Source organism: Salmo trutta, chromosome 2 (assembly GCF_901001165.1).
Source record: "Salmo trutta chromosome 2, fSalTru1.1, whole genome shotgun sequence".
Lineage (NCBI taxonomy): Eukaryota > Metazoa > Chordata > Actinopteri > Salmoniformes > Salmonidae > Salmo > Salmo trutta.
In genome coordinates, this window is record NC_042958.1 from 38,428,983 (window position 1) to 38,451,595 (window position 22,613).

Below are 22,613 nucleotides of genomic sequence, written 5' to 3' on the forward strand. Positions count from 1 at the left end.
TCTTTGTGTTCATTCTCTCTCTCTCTCTCTCTCTCTCTCTGTGTGTCTCTCTCTCTCGCTATCTCTGTATTGATCTCTTTTGTTTTTGCAACTGCATGTCACATTTGTCCGGTAATCCTGTGAGTATTGTTTTGTTGTTTGTTTGTTTGTTGGGAAAAGGGGGTACCAAGACAAGTCGCCCATGGGCATACATTACCCATAGCAATACTGTGTCTAAGTACCCTAGTTAGAACTGGGCGGACCACCCTCTGTATTTTTGGTTAGTTAGCTAACTGTTTTTGAAATAGGCTAGTCTAGCTTTGGGGTGTTTTTGGCTTATTGTTTCTTTGCTTGGGTCCAGCTCAGCCCCTTTTCTCACACCCCATTACCGTGTGTTTATAAATAAACCATTAGAGTTTGACGGTAGATTGTAGTTGTCTGTGGTTATTGGTTCTCACTGTTTATCACTATTATAATTTGCATGATTTATGTTACGGTCTTGTTGCCATCCCCCCTAGACTGCAGGGCCAAAGGGATTCGTAACAGCATCATCGGACTGAGCTTGTTGTGATTACAGGCAATCTCAACGCTGTGCGTTACAGGGATGACATCCTCCTACCTCATGTGGTACCCTTCCTGCAGGCTCATCCTGACATGACTCTCCAGCATGACAATGCCACCAGCCATACTGCTCGTTCTGTGTGTGATTTCCTGCAAGACAGGAATGTCAGTGTTCTGCCATGGCCAGCAAAGAGCCCGGATCGCAATCCCATTGAGCACATCTGGGACCTGTTGGATCGGAGGGTGAGGGCTAAGGCCATTCCCCCCAGAAATGTCCGGGAACTTGCAGGTGCCTTGGTGGAAGAGTGGGGTAACATCTCACAGCAAGAACTTGAAAATCTGGTGCAGTCTATGAGGAGCTGCACTGCAGTACTTACACCAGATACTGACTGTTACTTTTGATTTTGACCCCTCTTTGTTCAAGGACACATTATTCAATTTCTGTTAGTCACATGTCTGTGGAACTTGTTCAGTTTGTGTCTGTTGTTGAATCTTATGTTCATACACATGTTAAGTTTATTGAAATTAAACAGTTGACAGTGAGATGACATCTTTTTTTGATGAGTTTAGCTATTCCATTTTTTAAAATCAGCCATTTCCAGCTATAATAGTAATTTACAATATTAACAATGTCTACACTGTATTTCTGATGAATTTGTTGTTATTTTAAATGGACAAAAAAAGTGATTTCTTTCAAAAACAAGGACATTTCTAAGTGACCCCAAACTTTTGAATGGTAGTGAATTTCTTACTAGAAGTCTGAGAAATGGGTGGATTGCAAACCAGGTAGTGTGTGGGTGTCGTATCACTTAGTGCCAGTGGATGGTATCTCCAGTTGATATTGATGTGAGTTACGGTGGTGTTTCCCACGCCACTCCTTCAATCTCATGAACTCAACTCCAGTCTCACTATATTTACATGTAATTAAACAAATAAAGTAGACAGAAATTTGCAGAGGAAAAAAATTGATTTATTGTAGGATACTGTACATCTTGACTCAATTATTATGAACTATCAATATTTCAATATAATTTTCCAACGTGATCGGTGTGTGTTTTAACATTTACATTTAAGTCATTAAGCAGACGCTCCTATCCAGAGCATCTTACAGTATTGAGTCCATACATTTTCATACTGGTCCCCCTTGGGAATCAAACCCACAACCCTGGCGTTGCAAGCACCATGCTCTACCAACGGAGCTACACGGGACATCATTAAACCTCATAGAAAACATCTGGTTCTTGGCTTCAATTGTCTTTATTTTTCCCCAAATTGAGCTAGAGAAAGAGGACAGTGTAAAACATCAATCTAATATCAGCCATATAAGATTAAAGGATATGCGAGACAGACAGACACAGAAAACCAAAGACAAACAGCAGTTGAAGGTCAATTGACATTAATACGTGTCATACCTCTCTGAGGTCCATCGCGTCACACAGCATGTAGCGGATTCTGGGGGACGTCCTCTTTTTCTTAATGAGCACCCCAATCTGCCTGTAGTGCTGATCCATTCTGGGCTGTGGAAGTATAGACTGGCTATTAGTGATCACATTTATAAATCAGAAAGACAAACAGACAAGAGACAGACGATATGTAGTTGTACCTCAGCCTCCTGAGAATCCTCCTCTAAGTCCTTGCCGATGGTGAAGAGTAATGTGCACAGGCCCTCCAGTGAACCATCATCACCATTCTTTAGTAGCTTTACAATGCAGTTGTGCATGACGGCCTCCATAATCATCTTTAGCTTGAACAACTCGCACATGAACTTGATGTTGCATAGCAACTCCCGCTGCCCCTCTGCCTTCGTCTCCTCCAGCTCCTCCCTCAGTCGCTGTTGGTCCTCCTTCTGGAAGGAATCAGGGAGATTTGGTGAGCCTGCCTTGAACTAATCAAAATTGCATTGGACTAAACAAGGTACACGTTAGTGAGTTGTTACAAGCGTTACAATGATCAGTTGAAGGGAATAAATTCTTCAATGTAAGGTTAAAGGCTAGGAGACCAAAAGTGAAAGGGGGCTTCATGACCACAATCCCAAACTATCTACAGTCGTGGCCAAAAGTTTTGAGAATGACAAATATTAATTTTCACAAAGTCTGCTGTCTCAGTTTGTGTGGTGGCAATTTGCATACACTCCAGAATGTTATGAAGAGTGATCAGATGAATTGCAATTAATTGCAAAGTCCCTCTTTGCCATGCAAATGAACTGAATCCCACAAAAACATTTCCACTGTATTTCAGCCCTGCCACAAAAGGACCAGCTGACAGTGATTCTCTTGTTATGGATAGGGGGCAGTATTTTCACGGCCGGATAAAAAACGTCCCCGATTTCATCTGGTTATTACTCCTGCCCAGAAACTAGAATATGCATATAATTAGTAGCTTTGGATAGAAAACACTCCAAGTTTCCAAAACTGTTTGAATGGTGTCTGTGAGTATAACAGAACTAATTTGGCAGGCCAAAACCTGAGAAGATTCTGTACAGGAAGTACCCTGTCTGACCATTTCTTGGCCTTCGTCATCCCTATCCAAAACAGAGGATCTCTGCTGTAACGTGACACTTTCTAAGGCTCCCATAGGCTCTCAGAAGGCGCCAGAACGTTGAATGATGACTCTGCAGTCTCTGGCTGAAAAACAGTAGCGCATTTGGATAGTGGTCGATCTGAGAACAATGAGACGGGTGCGCGCGTGCACGTGAAGAGTCCATTTTACATTTTCAGTCTTTGAACGAAAACAACGACTCCCGGTCGGAATATTATCGCTATTTTACGAGAAAAATAGCATAAAAATTGATTTTAAACAGCGTTTGACATGCTTCGAAGTACGGTAATGGAATATTTTGAAATTATTTGTCACGAAACGCGCCGGCGCGTCACCCTTCGTTACCCTTCGGATAGTGTCTTGAACGCACGAACAAAACGCCGCTATTTGGATATAACTGTGGATTATTTGGAATCAAACCAACATTTGTTGTTGAAGTAGAAGTCCTGGGAGTGCATTCTTACGAAGAACAGTAAAGGTAATCCAATTTTTTTTATAGTAAATCTGAGTTTGGTGAGTACCAAACTTGGTGGGTGTCAAAATAGCTAGCCTGTGATGGCAGGGCTATCTACTCAGAATATTGCAAAATGTGCTTTCACCGAAAAGCTATTTTAAAATCGGACACCGCGATTGCATAAAGGAGTTCTGCATCTATAATTCTTAAAATAATTATGTTTTTTGTGAACGTTTATCGTGAGTCATTTAGTAAATTCACTGGAAGTGTTCGGTGGGAATGCTAGTTCTGAACGTCACATGCTAATGTAAAAAGCTGTTTTTTGATATAAATATGAATTTGATTGAACAAAACATGCATGTATTGTATAACATAATGTCCTAGGAGTGTCATCTGATGAAGATCAAAGGTTAGTGCTGCATTTAGCTGTGGTTTTGGTTTTTGTGACATTATATGCTAGCTTGAAAAATGGGTGTCTGATTATTTCTGGCTGGGTACTCTCCTGACATAATCTAATGTTTTGCTTTCGTTGTAAAGCCTTTTTGAAATCGGACAGTGTGGTTAGATAAAGGAGAGTCTTGTCTTTAAAATGGTGTAAAATAGTCATATGTTTGAAAAATTGAGGTTTTCGGATTTTTGAGGAGTTTGTATTTCACGCCACGCCCTATCATTGGATATTGGAGCGGTGTTCCGCTAGCGGAACGTCTAGATGTAAGAGGTTAACACAGGTGTGAGTGTTGGCGAGGACAAGGCTGGAGATCACTCTGTCATGCTGATTGAGTTCGAATAACAGACTGGAAGCTTCAAAAGGAGGGTGGTGCTTGTAATCATTGTTTTTCCTCTGTCAACCATGGTTACCTGCAAGGATATGCAAGGATCATTGCTTTGCACAAAAAGGGCTTCACTGGATATTGCTGCAGGTAAGATTGCACCTAAATCAACCAGTTATCGGATCATCAATAACTTCAAGGAGGTAGCGGTTCAATTGTTGTGAGGAAGGCTTCAGGGCGCCCAAGAAAGTCCAGCAAGCGCCAGGACCGTCTCCTAAAGTTGATTCAGCTGCGGGATTGGGGAATCACCAGTACAGAGCTTGCTCAGGAATGGCAGCAGGCAGGTGTGAGTGCATCTGCACGCACAGTGAGGCGAAGACTTTTGGAGGATGGCCTGGTGTCAAGAAGGGCAGCAAAGAAGCCACTTCTCTCCAGGAAAAACATCAGGGACAGACTGATATTCTGCAAAATGTACAGGGATTGGACTGCTGAGGACTGGGGTACAGTCATTTTCTCTGATGAATCCCCTTTCCGATTGTTTGGGGCATCCGGAAAAAGCTTGTCCGGAGAAGGTCAGGTGAGCGCTACCATCAGTCCTGTGTCATGCCAACAGTAAAGCATCCTGAGACCATTCATGTGTGGGGTTGCTTCTCAGCCAAGGGAATGGGCTCACTCACAATGTTTCCTAAGAACACAGCCATGAATAAAGAATGGTACCAACACATCCTCCGAGAGCAACTTCTCCCAACCATCCAGGAACAGTTTGGTGACGAACAATGCCTTTTCCAGCATGATGGAGCACCGTGCCATAAGGCAAAAGTGATAAGTGGCTCGGGGAACAAAACATCGATATTTTGGGTCCATGGCCAAGAAACTCCCCAGACCTTAATCCCATTGAGAACTTGTGGTCAATCCTCAAGAGGCGGGTGGACAAACAAAAACCCACAAATTCTGACAAACTCTAAGCATTGATTATGCAAGAATGGGCTGCCATCAGTCAGGATGTGGCCCAGAAGTTAATTGACAGCATGCTAGGGTGGATTGCAGAGGTCTTGAAAAAGATGGGTCAACACTGCAAATATTGACTCTTTGCATCAACTTCATGTAATTGTCAATAAAAGCTTTTGACACTTATGAAATGCTTGTAATTATGCTTCAGTATTCCATAGTTACATCTGACAAAAATATCTAAAGACACTGAGGCAGCAGACTTTGTGAAGATTAACATTTGCGTCATTTTCAAAACTTTTGGCCACGACTGTACTTCCCCAGAGTCAGATGAACTTGTGGATGCCATTTGTATGTCTCGGTGTTCAGTTTGAAGGAAGTTGCTAGGTAGCTTTAGCGCAATGACAAAGTCTAATAGACTTCCAGTTATTGCGCTAAAGCTACCTAGCAACTTCCTTCAAACTGAACACCGAGACATACAAATGGTATCCACGAGTTCATCTGACTCTGGGAAAGTAGGGCTTCATTGGCAAAATCTCAAACTTTCCCTTTAAATCAATTACAATTGTTTAGAAAGTATAAGGCATTATGAGGAGAAATTATGTTCATGTAATGTATACTGAACAAAAATATAAACGCAACATGTAAAGTGTTGGTCCCATGTTTCATGAGCTGAAATAAAAGATCCCAGCAATGTTCCATATGCACAAAAAGCTTATTTCATATGTTGTGCAGAAATGTGTTTACATCCCGGTTAAAAAACTCCATCCTCCCGACAGGTGTGGAATATCAAGAAGCTGATTAAACAGCATGATCATTACACAGGTGCACCTTGTAATGGGGACAATATAAGGCCACTCTACAAATGTGCAGTTGTCACAACCCAATGCCACAGATGTCTCAAGTTGAAGCAGGGTGCAATTGGCATGCTGACTGAAGGAATGTCCACCAGAGCTTTTGCCAGAGAATTTAAAGTTAATTTCTCCACCATAAGCTGTAGTTTTAGAGAATTTGGTGGTATGTGCAACCGGCCTCACAACTGCAGACCACATGTATGGCGTATGGATGAGCAGTTTGCTGATGTCAACGTTGTGAAATGACTGCCCCATGATGGTGGTGGGGTTATGGTATAGGCAAGCTAAGGACAACAAACACAATTGCATTTTATCGATGACAATTTGAATGCAGAGACACCGTGACGAGATCCTGAGGCTCATTGTCGTGCTATTCATCCGCCGCTATCACCTCATGTTTCAGCATGATAATACATGGCCCCATGTCGCAAGGATCTGTACACAATTCATGGAAGCTGAAAATGTCCCAGTTCTTCCATTGTCTGCATACTCAGACATCACCTACTGAGCATGTCTGGGATGCTCTGGATCGACTTGTACGTCAGCCTGTTGCATTTCCCGCAAATATCCAGCAACATCGCACAGCTATTGAAGAGGAGTGGGACAACATTCCACAGGCCACAATCAACAGCCTGATCAACTCTATGTGAAGGAGATGTGTCGCGCTGCATGAGGCAAATGGTGGTCATACCAGATACTGACTGGTTTTCTGATCCATGCACCTACTTTAAAAAAATTAAGGTATCTGTGACAAGTCATGTAAGGTATAATATTCCCAGTCATGTGGAATCCATAGATTAGGGCTTAATGAATGTATTTCAATTGACTGATATGAACTGTAACTCAGTAAAATCTTTGAAATTGTTGCATGTTGCGTTTTCTTTTTTTGTTCAGTATAGATCAAGTTCAAATAATTTTGACTACCTCAGTGATCGCGTCCAGTTCTCGCTGCATTTCCTTTAAGATCTTACTATTGTCTTTCTCAAAGCCCTTCTGGCATCGGTTCAGCAGCAGCTTGCGGAAAGGTACTTTCACTCCGGGTATTTTCAGCTGAAAAGGCAGGATATGTGGGAGGTAAAACTCATTGAAGGTTGATGGGTTGTTGTTATTGTGTCAGAGAGAGCAAGTGAGAGAGCAAGATGGATAGAGAGAAGGAAAAAGACAAAAACAAGTAATTTTTTTGCGATCACCTCTGGGATTGAGACGGTGAGAAATAGACAGAAAACTTTAACATGTAGACTTACCCCCATGAGTTGGTGATGGTGGCACACCTTGGCGTAGACATCAGCGTAGGTAGGGTATTCAATGGCATTCTTATATATGCGGTCAATAAAGCCCTTGAGTTTGTCCTCTGTGTCAATGGTAAATGCACTCACTACCTTCATCGACTGATGGAAGTTCTTAGGAGTCAGCCTGTCCAGGATGTCATCCATTTGTGCATATATTTCCTCTGTCTTCACTGTATCTAGGTCCACAAAGTCCTCCTTCAAGTCATAAATTAGGGGGCAGGTGGGGGAGTAAACAAACAATATAGAACCAGGAGATTATTACTAAACACACATTTTCTGGACAGATCTTACCAGGTCCTTTTCTTCCACCTCCTGTCTGTCAAGAGAAGTGATGGCTGTGAGAGAGGGCGAGAGAGAGAATCTGGGATTGGTACATCCATTTTAATGAAATTATAGCCATTGATTCTTCAGGAACATGAGTTGGAAATGCCATGTCAACTTTTTTGAATTCTACCACAAACCAAAATATGAGCTTATATAAAAACTTGTTTGTAAATAATCACATAGCTTCAAAAAACAAAACACAATAATTTTGATCACATGGATGGTCAATCCTCGTCCTCTATAGCACTGGCTAAGAGTTTGAGAGAAGTTACATTTCTCTAGCTCCATCCCTCAGCTGTTTACCCCAAAAACTGGCAGGTTGACGAGTTGTTGCCCCCGATTGCCCCTTTAAAAAAGATAAGCTAGAGGTCGAGAACCACTGAGATACTTTACTTTGGGCCAATTGTGCTGTAATGGTAATGCTTACTGTATGGTTCCAGCATTTTGTCAACTGTTGAAAAAGAAAAAAGAATGTTATGTCTGAAGGAATCTGGTTTATGCTAAAACAAATAGTACAGCTATAATCCTTAATGAGTACCTATTTCATAAAACATCTTAAATTGTCTCTTGGAGGTATTTTCAAATAGCTTTTGGAGTTTAGTGGCATATATCCTCTTCACTTTTCCAAAAGCCTCAGTGATGCTGGGCAATTTCTACAGACAGACAAATAAACATTCAGTAAATCAGAAACCATACAAATCCAATTCAGAAAGACAGTAAATACACTGATGAAATGGTAAAACACAACAGGTGTCCATATAAATAGTTACAGTGAAACCTAAGAGCCCTTCATAAGTATTCACCCTGTGTGTTACAAAGTGGGGTTAAAATGGATTAAATCGTCACTCTAAAAAATCAAAGTGGAAGATCAATTCTAAACATAAAAATATATAAAAATCCCCCCTTTTGTTACGTTAGACTTATTCTAAAATTGTATTAAAAAAATATCCTCAATCTACACACAATACCCCATAATGACAAAGCAAAAATATAAGTATTCAGATCCTTTGCTATTAGACTCGACATTGAGCTCAGGTGCATCATGTTTTCATTGATCATTCTTGCTGTTTCCACAACTTGATTGGAGTCCACATGTGGTAAATTCAATTGATGGGACATGATTTGGAAAGGCACACACCTGTGTGTGATATATATATATAGATATAGATATAGATATAGATATATATAGTCCCAAAGGTGACAGTGCATGTCAGAGCAAAAACCAAGCCACGAGGTCGAAGGAATTGTACGTAGAGCTCCGAAACAGGATTGTCGAGGCACGGATCTGGGGCAGGATACCAAAACATTTCTGCACCATTGAAGGTCCCCAATAACACAGTGGCCTCCATCATTCTTAATTAAAAGAAAGAAGTTTGGAACCACCAAGAATCTTCTTAGAGCTGGCCACCGGGCCAAACTGAGCAATCGGGAGAGAAGATCATTTGTCAGGGAGGTGACCAAGAACCCGATGGTCACTCTGACAGAGCTCCAGAGTTCCTCTGTGGAGATAGTTGTTCTTCTGTAAGATTCTCCCATCTCTGCACCACTCCACAAACCAGGCCTTTATGGTAGTGACCAGACAAAAGCCACTCCTCAGTAAAAAACAAATATGACTGCCCGCTTGGAGTTTGCCAAAAGGCACCTAAAGGACTCTCAGACCATGAGAAACAAGATTCTCTGGTCTGATGAAACCAACATTGAACTCTTTGGCCCGAATGCCAAACGTCACATCTGGAGGAAACCTGGAACCATCCCTACGGTGAAGCATGGTGGTAGCAGCATCATGCTGTGGGGATGTTGTTCAGCAGCAGGGACTGGGAGACTAGTCAGGAATGAGGGAAAGATGAACGGAGCAAAGTACACAGAGATCCTTTATGAAAACCTGCCCCAGAGCGCTCAGGACCTCAGACTGGGGCAGTGGTTCACCTTCCAACAGAACAATGACCCTAAGCACACAGCCAAGACAACACAGGAGTGGCTTCGGGACAATTTTCTGAATGTCTTTGAGTGGGCCAGCCAGAACCCGGACTTGAAGCCGATCGAACATCTCTGGAGAGCTGAAAATAGCTGTGCAGGTGTGCCAAGGTTTGAGAAGCCTTGAGAAGACTCAAGGCTGTAATCGCTGCCAAAGGTGCTTCAACAAAGTACTGAGTAAAGAGTCTGAATACTTATGTAAATGTGATAGTTCCGTTTCTTTTTTAACATTTGCATAAAAAACATTTTATACATTTTGCTTTGTCCTTATGGGGTATAGTGTGTAGATTGACGAGGGGAAAAAAACAATTTAATACATTTTAGAACAAGGCTTTAACGTAACAAAATGTGGAAAAAGTCAAGGGGTCTGAATGCACTGTATGCATGCATGCACCACTCGGGGCTCCCGAGTGGCGCAGCGGTCTAAGGCACTGCATCTCAGTGCAAGAGGCATCACTACAGTCCCTGATTCGAATCCAGGCTGTATCACATCCGGCCGTGATTCGGAATCCCACAGGGCGACGCACAATTGGCCCAGCGTTGTCCAGGTTTTGTCCTACATTTTTATTTTATTTTTTAATCCCAGCCCCCGTCCCCGCAGGAGGCCTTTTGCCTTCTGGTAGGCCGTCATTGTAAATAAGAACTTGTTCTTAACGGACTTGCCTAGTTAAATAAAATAATAATCCGGTCAGGCCTTTAGAGTTTACCATTTCGAAATTTGGGGTTTTGTAGGCTCGGCTTCCTACTTTGTTATTTAGATTTATGGATTAAGCCTTCTTTCCCTAAGGAGTCATTCTGATTTTGTTCCCAATGATCAGTGCTTTAGTTTAAAAAATGTCACTGTCTAGCAGTCCACGTTTTGAACTTGCGATGCACCCGACTGTCCATGTTTTTCTGTGCAATAGCCTTTTGATGTGAACATTTGAAAATAACCAATAACCTGCCTAACCAGCCTGAGGAGGCCTATAACTCCATTCCTAACCTATTCAGAGTTTATAGAAATGAATTGAATAAGAGCCATTATCAGGATGGTTATGCCAGGCTACTAAAGCAATACATGTCTGTTGAAATTTGAACTAAATCCAGCTGCACTACTACTCAGCCAGTCAGTACTGCTCATATCAATGCTACATAGACCGTTTTCAAAACGAGAAGTTGCTTTAGAGGCAGTCGCTGTTTAAAGACCTAATGTGTGGTCTTGAGTGGTCTCAAGACCACTAGATCAAGAGTCCATGGGCCCCTTCTTCAATTGTAAGAAACTCAAGTCAACTTTTAAACTTGAGTACAATAGAGTACAGTATAGCATAGTACTGTAGAATACAGTACATTATAGACATCTATGCTTTGGCCAATTAGATGACAATGTTTGGGATCTTGGAGGATTGAAGCCCCCCTTCTGGCTATGAATCTCAATAATTTAAACTTTCTCCTGAAATGTGCACTTGTCCACATGGTGGTCCTCTGTAGCTCAGTTGGTAGAGTATGGGACAAGCAACTTTGAAAATGGAGATAACCTCAATGGCGCTGCCCATGCCGTCACAGATGCCAAGATAAGAAAGTGTTTTTTTATTTTATTACAAAAATCATGAATTGCCTTATTTTCAAACTTGAAGTTTAGGAGTCAGGGTTTGGGACAGCCACCTTGATATAAATAGGTGTATAAACAATGACCTTTTACAATATTAATTTGTTAATGCCTTGAATTGTATTAGAACACATCATTATGTAAATAAATGTCCCATGTTTGAAGACTTAACTGTTTGTTTATAGTTTTTTGGGGGTGGGACTGTAATTTGCACCACTTCTGTAGATTCACCCATATACATACTGTACCACTCATTCTAGGGTTTATTTTTTCTATTTTCTACATTGTAGAATAATAGTGAAGACATCAAAACTATGAAATAACACATATGGAATCATGTAGTAACCAAAAGAAAGTGTTAAACAAATCAAAATATATTTTAGATTATTCAAAGTAGCCACCCTTTGCCTTGATGACAGCTTTGCAAACTCTTGGCATTGCCTCAACCACCTTCACCAACAGTCTTGAAGGAGTTCCCACATATGCTGAGCACTTGTTGGCTGCTTTTCCTTCATTCTGCGGTCCAACTCAGCCCAAACAATCTCAATTGGGTTGAGGTCGGGTGATTGTGGAGGCCAGGTCATCTGATGCAGCACTCCATCACTCTCCTTTTTGGTCAAATAGCCCTTACATGGTTCTGTTGAAAAACAAATGGTAGTCCCATTAAGCGCAAACCAGATGGCATGGCGTATCGCTGCAGAATGCTGTGGTAGCCATGCTGGTTAAGTGTACCTTGAATTCTAAATAAATCACAGACAGTGTCACCAGCAAAGCACCACCACACCTCCTCATCCATACTTCACGGTAGGAACTACACATGGAGATCATCCGTTCACCTACTCTGCATCTCACAAAGACACAGTGGTTGCAACCAAAAATCTCAAATTTGGACTCATCAGACCAAAGGACAGATTTCCACCGGTCTAATGTCCATTGCTTGTGTTTCTTGGCCCAAGCAAGTCTCTTCTTATTGGTCCTTTAGTAGTGGTTTCTTTGCAGCAATTTGACCATGTAGGTCTGATTCACGCAGTCTTCTCTGAACAGTTGATATTGAGATGTGTCTGTTACTTGAACTCTGTGAAGCATTTATTTGGGCTACACTTTGAGGCTGGTAACTCTAATGAACTTATCCTCTGCAGCAGAGGTAACTCTGGGTCTTCCGTTCCTGTGGAGGTCCTGAGAGCCAGTTTCATGGTTTTCATGGCGCAGTTTCATGGCACTTGGTTTTTGCGACTGCACTTGAAAATCTTTCCATGTTCTTGAAATATTCTGTATTGACTGACCTTTTTGTCTTAAAGTAATGATGGACTGTCGTTTCTCTTTGCTTATTATTTGAGCTGTTCTTGCCATAATATGGACTTGGTATTTTACCAAATAGGGCTATCTTCTGTATATAACCCCTACCTTGTCACAACAACTGATTGGCACAAACGCATTATGAAGGAAAGAAATTCCACAAATTAGATTTTAACAAGGCACACCTGTTAATTGAAATGCATTCCAGGTGACTCTCATGAAACTGGTTTAGAGAATGCCAAGAGTGTGCAAAGCTGTAAAGGCAAAGGGTGGCTATTTTGAAGAATCTCAAATACACTGCTCAAAAAAATAAAGGGAACACTTAAACACCACAATGTAACTCCAAGTCAATCACACTTCTGTGAAATCAAACTGTCCACTTAGGAAGCAACACTGATTGACAATAAATGTCACATGCTGTTGTGCAAATGGAATAGATAACAGGTGGAAATTATAGCCAATTAGCAAGACACCCCCAATAAAGGAGTGGTTCTGCAGCTGGTGACCACAGACCACTTCTCAGTTCCTATGCTTCCTGGCTGATGTTTTGGTCACTTTTGAATGCTGGTGGTGCTTTCACTCTAGTGGTAGCATGAGACGGAGTCTACAACCCACACAAGTGGCTCAGGTAGTGCAGCTCATCCAGGATGGCACATCAATGCGAGCTGTGGCAAGAAGGTTTGCTGTGTCTGTCAGCGTAGTGTCCAGAGCATGGAGGCGCTACCAGGAGACAGGCCAGTACATCAGGAGACGTGGAGGAGGCCGTAGGAGGGCAACAACCCAGCAGCAGGACCGCTACCTCCGCCTTTGTGCAAGGAGGAGCAGGAGGAGCACTGCCAGAGCCCTGCAAAATGACCTCCAGCAGGCCACAAATGTGCATGTGTCTGCTCAAACGGTCAGAAACAGACTCCATGAGGGTGGTATGAGGGCCTGACGTCCGCAGGTGGGGGTTGTGCTTACAGCCCAACACCGTGCAGGACGTTTGGCATTTGCCAGAGAACACCAAGATTGGCAAATTCGCCACTGGTGCCCTGTGCTCTTCACAGATGAAAGCAGGTTCACACTGAGCACATGTGACAGACGTGACAGAGTCTAGAGACGCCGTGGAGAACGTTCTGCTGCCTGCAACATCCTTCAGCATGACTGGTTTGGCGGTGGGTCAGTCATGGTGTGGGGTGGCATTTCTTTGGGGGGCCGCACAGCCCTCCATGTGCTCGTCAGAGGTAGCCTGACTGCCATTAGGTACCAAGATGAGATCCTCAGACCCCTTGTGAGACCATATGCTGGTGCGGTTGGCCCTGGGTTCCTCCTAATGCAAGACAATGCTAGACCTCATGTGGCTGGAGTGTGTCAGCAGTTCCTGCAAGAGGAAGGCATTGATGCTATGGACTGGCCCGCCCGTTCCCCAGACCTGAATCCAATTGAGCACATCTGGGACATCATGTCTCGCTCCATCCACCAACGCCAAGTTGCACCACAGACTGTCCAGGAGTTGGCGGATGCTTTAGTCCAGGTCTGGGAGGAGATCCCTCAGGAGACCATCCGCCACCTCATCAGGAGCATGCCCAGGCGTTGTAGGGAGGTCATACAGGCACGTGGAGGCCACACACACACTACTGAGCCTAATTTTGACTTGTTTTAAGGACATTACATCAAAGTTGGATCAGCCTGTAGTGTGGTTTTCCACTTTAATTTTGAGTGTGACTCCAAATCCAGACCTCCATGGGTTGATAAATTGGATTTCCATTGATTATTTTTGTGTGATTTTGTTGTCAGCACATTCAACTATGTAAAGAAAAAAGTATTTAATAAGATTATTTATTTCATTCAAATCTAGGATGTGTTGCTTAAGTGTTCCCTTTATTTTTTTTGAGCAGTATATATTGATTTGTTTAACACTTTTTTGGTTACTACATGATTCCATGTGTTATTTCATAGTATTGATGTCTTCACTATTATTCTACAATGTGGAAAATAGTAAAAATAATGAAAAACCCATGATTGAGTAGGTGTCCAACTTTTCACTGGTACTGTATATGGAAATATTACCCACCACAAAATAACCCAAGGGGGTGACCACTTATGTAAAGAATTATATGTATGACTACCAATACAAGGAAGTAATTGCTTTTTGTTCAAACTGATCAAAAAATTTTAACTTCTTAATATCAATGCTCAATCTGTCTTTTGAAAACCTGTAACACTTTATCAGAGAGCTCCTGATTTTACCTGGAAGAAATGGGGGACGTCCTCTATGTGTGGAAGCTGCCTACCCTCTGTTTCAGTCCTCTTCAGCTCATCAAGCTCCTGCTCGAGTGTCTGTAGGAGTCCCTCAGACTCACTCACCATCTCCTTCTCTTTTGCTTGGATCCGCTCTCTCACCTCTGAGCACCTTGTCTCAATCAATTTGGTGAAGAACCTCTCACCGTCCTCCAGTGTAGCCTGAGATAAGCACTGTCAAAAGACAGAGAGAGAGAAAGAGTCGTCCGTTTCAAGGTGTTTGTCTCAGAAAGTTTGGTAAGCATCTGCTTTGTTCCGACTCTCCACACTTCTCCCAAAGTATGGACTTGCACACTCCCTGTCTTGATTATAATTGAAATGCATTGGCTGGAGGGAGTTAAATCCATCAATGTTAAATCCATTATGGGGAGTGTGCAACTGCACACTTTGGGAGAACGGTGGAGAATAACAGAGCCATGGGATGAATATCAATTGTACTTGCTTGATTCCTCATTGAAGGAGAAGAAACTCCAGACCTTATACAGTATGACGTGATTCACCTGATGGGACCAGAGTTTTTCTAATCAAGTCACATGCTTTAAAAAAAAACTTCTGGAAAAACTCCTGGCCTTGGGGAAGATGAAAACCCTGTCAAACTGCTGCAACCTTGAACTTGTTCATATGAATGACCTTTTAAAAGCAGGTGGGGTGGGGGGGGTGCATAATACGTTAGACTACGCAGCTGCTGTTGTAAGTAGCTTAGTTGATCGGACTGAAAAATAATCTTGTTTCCATGCAATACAGCATGTCAGATCGCAAATGTATAGGTGTATAGGCTGCCACATATATGTAAGAGTTTTTGCTTGTGTTTATTGGGAGTGATGTGTTATCAGCTTGTTAAATAAATACCAGAGCAAAGTGGAGAGCGCGACTTGAGCTTTTTGCGTTGTGCACGGTCTGCGCGACCTGTGATTTCCGTGAATCTGATTGGTCAAGATATGCAAAGAGCCTGCAGCAGCACTCCAATGTGAAGGTCAGAGAAAATGTGCGAGAGTTGACAAATCATGAGGCAAATCGGTAACAAAAAACAGAACTTTGCCCCTCTTTTTAACGCTTAACTCTGTCCAATAGAAATTCTTGTTTACTTTACAAAACGTTTTGCAATGGAATCCGACTAACGAATACACCCCTGATGTCTGACCTTTAGAGACTCCACTTCCTGTCGCAGTTTCTGTAGCTCCTCCTCTCTCTCCTGGATTATCTGCTGGCATGTTTTAAAGGGCACACTAACTTTTTTCTGTGGACAAACATACAGACAGTTGTAATTGGCATCACACAATGGATCAAAACATATCCCTTTGTGACACATACATCAGCATGATCTTTATTCAGGTTGAAATATGTCTATCTACACTAGCTGATGGGTAAAGCCTGCAACATTTCTATGTACCCCTTATCCTTAGCCTATAACGGTATCCCATGAATACCTTCTTGGTAGCCCGCCCTGCTGCAGCCCTCCCTGCAGAGTCTGTCTCATGGTCTTCAGCTTTCAGCTTATCATCATGAGGACATACATTCTCCTGTAGTGGTGTAAATATGCTAATCAGCTCCTGTTTCTTCATGGGTGATGACTTATAATGAGGCCGCAAAAGAGGTTCCGTATAAACAGGTCCAGTGTGATCGTCAGCATCATCGTCAGCTTGCAGTCTGGTCTTCATCTTTTCAGCAAGCTGGGGTATTTCTGTCTAGAGAGAAAATTCATACACACACCCCCCCACCACACACACACACAATATTACATAAAAGACAATGCAATAATGAATCAATTATAGAACTTACAGAACTGTAATTTCTGAAATTGATGCATATAAACTACATACTAGGGCTTTAGAGCATAGAGCAATAAAAGAGACAACCAAGATGTTAGATATGGATGTTAAAAGCAATAAGAAGAATAACTGGTCATACCTTTCGGAGATCCAGCACATTTTGCAGCATGCATGTGATTCTGGGGGAGATTGTCCTATTCTTCACGATCTTCTCAATCTGGTTGCAGTACTGATCCATTCTGGGCTGTGGAAGTAGACAGTCCAAGTGAATGCTTTTGACTGATTGATAGATTTGAATCTATTGGATTAATCTATCAGATCATTTGTGATAATAAATGATGCACTGTACTTGTTAAATGCCATGGATTTTGCTATCATGGATTTAAACTAAATAAAAAAGATAAAAAACAGACAGATGGGAGGATGGATGGACAGAGACAATGCTGTACCCTGGCCTTCTCAAAGTCCAATTCCTTGCCGATGGTGGAGAGTAAGGTGCACAAACACTCCAGCGAATCCTCCTCGTGGTTCTTCAACAGCTTTACGATGGTGTCGTGCATGATGGCCTCCGTAATCATCTTCAACCTGTACAACTCGCACATGAACTGGATGTTGCCTAGAGACTGCCTCCGCCCCTTGGCCTTGACCTCCTCCAGCTCTTCCCTCAGTTGCTGGCCATCCTCCTCCTGGAAGGAATCAGTAAACAAATTAAACTATACTATACGATTTGTGACTAGTTAGATAAGAAAACATTTTCCAATGATCAATTCAGGGGAAGAACACCATGCAAGGTTAAGGCACATAATCAATTATGCATTAGAGCACCAGTAAAATGCTGAGGGATTAATATAATTTAGATCAGAATTTCTCAAAGTGTTAGTCTATAATGTAATGGGCAGTGCGTCGAAAGAGATGAATGTGATACCTTGGTGATGGCGTCCATCTTCTTCTGCAAGATTTCATGACTGTCCCTCCCCATGTTCTCAAAGTCTGTCATGACTCGGTTCAGAAGCATCTTGCGGAAATTTTGTGTCACTCCTGGTACGGCAGCCATGGGTACTTTGAGCTGAGGGGGAAGATATGCAGGGGGGGGGGGGGTAAAAACAAATTAGCCAGCACCAGGAATGTTGGCTAGGAGAACAAGCTCCAGCTGAGCATTGTTCCCTTACAAGGGTGTGGCAACACTCTAATTGACTGCCTAAAGACTTAAAAGGTGTGCAGCTCTCACCGCTGGGTAGAGCGGAATGGCTGAGACCTTTATGGTTTGCGCTATAGATTAGTCCTGTGGACTTCATGCTTTTGTTTTCTAAATTTAAAGTCTAAGAGCCAGGATTTAATTAGCCTTTTCTTACTATAAGCCTCTTTGTTTGCACCTGGCTCCTGTGCATTTATCTTTGAATCGTTGCCTATGCCCGACCCCTTAGACCAGGAATAAGCAATTAGATTCAGCCGCGGGCTGATTTTTTTTCTTGATAGGATGGTCGGGGGGCCGGAACATAATTACATAGAATTAGTAGACTGCAAAATGACCGAAAGAAACCGGACTAAAACATTAATTTCAAACCTTGCTTACATTTGTATATGGTCACATGAACATATTTCCAAAATTAAAATTACTTAGAGCTGATTTCCTGGTGTTTTTAGTCAGTCTTGTGCCCAACAATAAAAACAGATTATGAATAAAATGTAATTATAAATAAAAAGACACGCCAGTTGGGGAACACTGCCCTAGAAAGTGTTAAACCCTTTGCACTGTAACAGATGATTAAAGGCAAAATCTGTAAGATGTCCAACTGTTCTCCATGTCTGGTCATTGGCATTTGACAAAAAAAATAGCAATCACCTTTGTGAGAGACAGACAAAATACAGACAGATGGAGAATTGTACAGATAGAGACTTACCCCCATGAGGTAGTGGCACATGTTGGCGTAGACCACAGAGCTGGCAGGGTGTGCTATGGCCCTCTCATATATGAGGTCAGTTATGGCCCTCAGTCTGCCCTCTGTGTTCATGGTGAACTCAGTTATTGCGTTCATTGATTGCTGGAAGTTGTTTTGAGTCACCTTATCCAGGATGTCATTCATTTGGGCATACAGTTCCTGTGTCTTCCCTGGCTCTGGATCCTGAAACTCCTTAAAGTTATAAGTTGGGGGCAGGTGAGCCAGTCACATACAGACATTCAAGTTAAAAGGGGGGAGCATGATATCACCAACAATATTAAATCAGGAGGGTATTACTGAACACACATGTACCGACTGTGCACATGCAGTGGTTTCTCCTTTAAAACTTGCAGCGTACTGCGGCACAGCTTGCATGGTGCTGCAGAATTCTATGAGACGTTATTTAAGTGTGAACCACTGGTACCATTAATGCTAAGTTAGTGCTAGTTTGACCACCAGAGGGCATCTTTGAGAAGCATTTGATAGCCTTCAACAACAGCTGTACTAGAGAATGCGGGCACACGGGAGACCGGGGTTCAATTCCCAGATGGGGAGGAAGGAGTAGGCTGTCCTTGTAAATAGGAATTTGTTCTTAATTGATTTCATATGTGTTATTTCACAGTTGTGATGTCTTCACTGTTATTCTACAATATGGAAAATAATAAAAATAAAGAAAAACTCTGGAATGAGTAGGTGTCCAAACTTTTGACTGGTACTTGCTTAATTAATTTGATTACTATTAAGGTGTTTCTACTCCAAGGAACCCCTGGGTTTCCATTAGGATGAAACAGAAATCGTGATGGTTGGGATTACAGTACTGGGCTATTTAGCTATAAATCCAGTCTCCTGCGGGCATGTGGGAGACCGGGGTTCAATTCCCCGACGGGAGGAAGGAGTAGGCTGTCCTTGTGAATTAGATTTTGTTCATAACTGACTTGCCTAGTTAAATAAAGGTTACACTAAGAGCATAACACTTCTACACCCTAATTTTCTGATTGTAGTCTAACCAATACCCAAACGGAGATTCAGTGAAAATAAAAATCTTATTGATTTATCAAGACCAGTCTCCATGCTTTTGTCTCAGAGCAGCGCAAAATGGTGCTAAAATAGTTGAAGGCCATTGCCTCAAATCCTATTGCTTCCATCTTCAATATGCTCTTTAAATAAATAAGACCTACACCACTTTTAACAGCACATTACTCAACACTAGTGAGACTCATGTTGCCTAAGGTAGGACTACAGTATATCGAAAAATATGATGTGACTCTGCCAATAATTACATATAGAGGATTGGAGGATTTCTGTAATTCAGTGATATTTATTCCCATAGTAATTCATTATGGATCCATAACTAAATAAACATTGGCATTTTGAAAGAGTATTTTTATCATTATTTTATTAATGAAAGCATAAAGATGCCAATATTAGTTATTGTTTTAGTTTGAACGTGCAGACTGGCACTAAGAACAGAACAGTGGGAACGTTTCCCTAGTCAGCACCATTATTAGTGCAATGCCCCTTAAAGTGTTGCCAGTGTGGTGGGGTGGGGAGAAAAAGGCAATTCTTGAACATGGGGTGAGACATTGTTACTAATTTGTAAATAAAGCCAGTTTGTTATTTAGAATGATTTATTTATGTTTTTAAGAGGGAGAAAAACCTACTGTTATCACATATGGCTCCCAGTCAAGACCAGCACGGGTATTGAACTAGCATCTGTAACAACACAGCTTGCACTGTTACGCACTGTCTTAGAACATTGCGCCACTCAGGCGCTGTACAACGTGACCTGTCGGGAGTGGCCTACAGCACTACAGTGAGAGCAAAATAATCCTAACAAAATAAAGTAATAAAAATCTAAGTGTAACAACAGTTTTAGTAAGTAATACTGAAGTCGTGCACAATTACCAGTTTCTATTTAGGTTTATGGCACCCATTCATTGTCAGTTAGAGACACAGTAGGACACCAAAGCACAATCAGTGCTCTAACTCCCCCTTGCTCTGGTCTGGAGCAATGAAGTGGTGACGCAGGGTACCGTACTAAACCACAAATGACCTCTTAGTCCCGCGGTGTAAGCTCGCAACTTTTAAAGGAGGAACCACTGTACACACTTGCCAGAGCTTACCAAGTCCTGTCTGCTGGAAGAGGGAGCTGGTGACTGGGCTTCTTGTTTGCGTGTCTTGCTCCCACTCATCTTTTTCTGTTGGCAAACACACAGTGGCATTGAGGCAATAATAGTGTGGTATTAGAACATTATTCTCTGTGTGATACACTCTTCCTGAATCTTGGATTGTTCTTGAACTGTGTCTGGTAGATGGGTGGGGCCAGTGTAATCTTCACATGACATCTGTTAGGGTTTGACCAACTATTTGTTTACATAACCAATATAATACATCTATTTTACCCTATAAAATACAATTAGTTGTGGTGCATAACTTATGAATACTAATGCTAAACATAAGAGGTTTATATTGTATTAACAGATTGAGCAACATATAGACATGACTAACTGGAGGGTTGCTGGCTAGTAGTGTAGGCTGAGTAGACTCGTGACACACACACACACACAATGCCTGGTTGTGGGGCCGCTCAAGGACAGGTGTATGTGAGGAACTGATAGAGGGGAGAATGGCTGTGGCACAAGAACAGGCACTGTCCTTGGGTGTCTGACTCTCGGGTACACACACGAAGATAAGCTAGAAGACAACTATGCTTGGCAACAAAAGATGCGTCTAGAGGCTGGGACCAGCCTGCACGCCAACGGTAGGATGAGTAAGTTTAAACCACACTCATCCTCCCTCTGACAGGCCAGCAGTGAGCGGGAACTCTCTGTCAGAGTATTTAATGAAAAGCAAAGGATGTGTCACTCAGTTCTCTGTCTGCCCTGCGAGGTGTTACAGTGAGCCCGTATATACGAACATTCCATTTATCACTATTTACTTAGCTTAATAAACAGCTGTGAAACAGTACTAGAGACCAGAGTTCCTCTTTGTTCTGACACCAGATTCGAATTTACGCGACCCGACACATCCAAAGTATATTGTACAAAGTAGGCTACAGCTATGATTTCATAATAAGCCACACTTCTTTCTACATCTACTCCAAGTAGTTGAGTCACTGCAGAAGGAAATAGTTATTATCCATACCTTGTTCATGCTGACCAGGTGCTGATTTCTCAGCATATGTTTGCGGAGTATCTCCTCAGTATGTTTCCTCAGTATTTCCTCAGTATATGACTTGGAGTATATGACTATGTTTCCAGATCCAGTGTCATCAGCTTGCAGTCCAGTCTTTTCAATTTTTTCCACCACTTCATCAAGCTTGGTGTTTGTATATAGTGCAGGTCTTGGGGTGTACGTCTGTCTGCACTTAAGGCAGATGTGGAAGGGATCATTTTGGTGATCCTGAACCCAGTTACCAATATAGATTTTACAGTAACTCTGTCCACAGGGAATACTCAGCGGATCCAGTAAACCTACACAGATTAGACAACTTAACTTTTTTTGATTCAAAAGTTCTATAGTTTCAGCCACCTTACTACAGCGAATTCGATACATACCAGAGAAGAAGATCTTCGATATTACTACTAAGACTCGGTGTAACCTACTGCTACTGTCTCAGCTCAGTTGTTGGTTTCAATTCTCTGGAATCGTGAGAGGGGAGTGGCTTTCACATGTCAGGAAATGGGGGGGGGGGGGGGGGGGGGGGGTTGACTGCTATGGGGGGAGGGGGGGTGAGCTGCAGTTGCCATTGTTAGGGTTTGACCAACTATTTGTTTGCATAACGTATATAATATAACAAAGAAGCCATGCTATAATATTAAGTTTATACTCTATATGATAAGAGCATACTGCTGTGTGAGAGGAAGGGGCTCATGGGATGGTGAGTCATATGGAAAGAATGCAGATGCTGTAAATCAGGGATGTGGAAGAGCTTGTTAAATGATAACGGCAGGATATGGGTGAAATGTACATGCGGAGGGATGATGGGGTTTTAGAGAACTGTGCATTGTACCGTCACAAGATAAATCTACTGCCAAAGATAATAACTACGC

At 42.2% G+C, this 22,613-nt stretch overlaps 1 protein-coding gene across 4 annotated transcripts; it reads right to left on the reverse strand.

Annotated features, from left to right (window-relative positions):
* Positions 1–1,488: 1,488 nt before the first annotated feature.
* LOC115155016 (uncharacterized) lies at positions 1,489–22,204 on the reverse strand. 4 transcript variants are annotated; one of them, XM_029701820.1, is made up of 18 exons: positions 22,119–22,204; positions 21,706–22,034; positions 20,685–20,759; positions 18,523–18,753; positions 17,547–17,687; positions 17,071–17,307; positions 16,761–16,865; positions 16,280–16,537; positions 15,994–16,089; positions 14,802–15,026; positions 8,256–8,370; positions 8,145–8,168; positions 7,685–7,728; positions 7,349–7,588; positions 7,029–7,154; positions 2,144–2,386; positions 1,953–2,057; positions 1,782–1,817 (listed from the first exon to the last, which is right to left on the reverse strand). In XM_029701820.1, exons 2-18 carry the CDS (start codon positions 21,739–21,741, stop codon positions 1,788–1,790), a joined length of 2,331 nt encoding a protein of 776 aa, XP_029557680.1. In that variant the 5' UTR covers positions 21,742–22,034; positions 22,119–22,204; the 3' UTR covers positions 1,782–1,787. The 4 variants fall into 4 exon arrangements, with proteins under 4 accessions (XP_029557662.1, XP_029557680.1, XP_029557689.1 ...); XM_029701829.1 differs by having other exon boundaries at positions 21,706–21,927; positions 22,119–22,189; XM_029701802.1 differs by having other exon boundaries at positions 1,489–1,817; positions 21,706–22,198.
* Between the last annotated feature and the right edge of the window lie 409 nt (positions 22,205–22,613).

Excerpts from the sequence above, each read along its gene's own strand:
- LOC115155016 (XM_029701802.1), bottom strand. The coding sequence starts at position 22,116 with ATGTATCGAATTCGCTGTAGTAAGGTGGCTGAAACTATAGAACTTTTG. Across the intron at positions 16,866-17,070 it reads TGGACTTTGAGAAGGCCAGG|CCCAGAATGGATCAGTACTG; the intron begins GTACAGCATTGT and ends CTACTTCCACAG. Across the intron at positions 8,371-14,801 it reads ACGTCCCCCATTTCTTCCAG|AAATTGCCCAGCATCACTGA; the intron begins GTAAAATCAGGA and ends GTCTGTCTGTAG.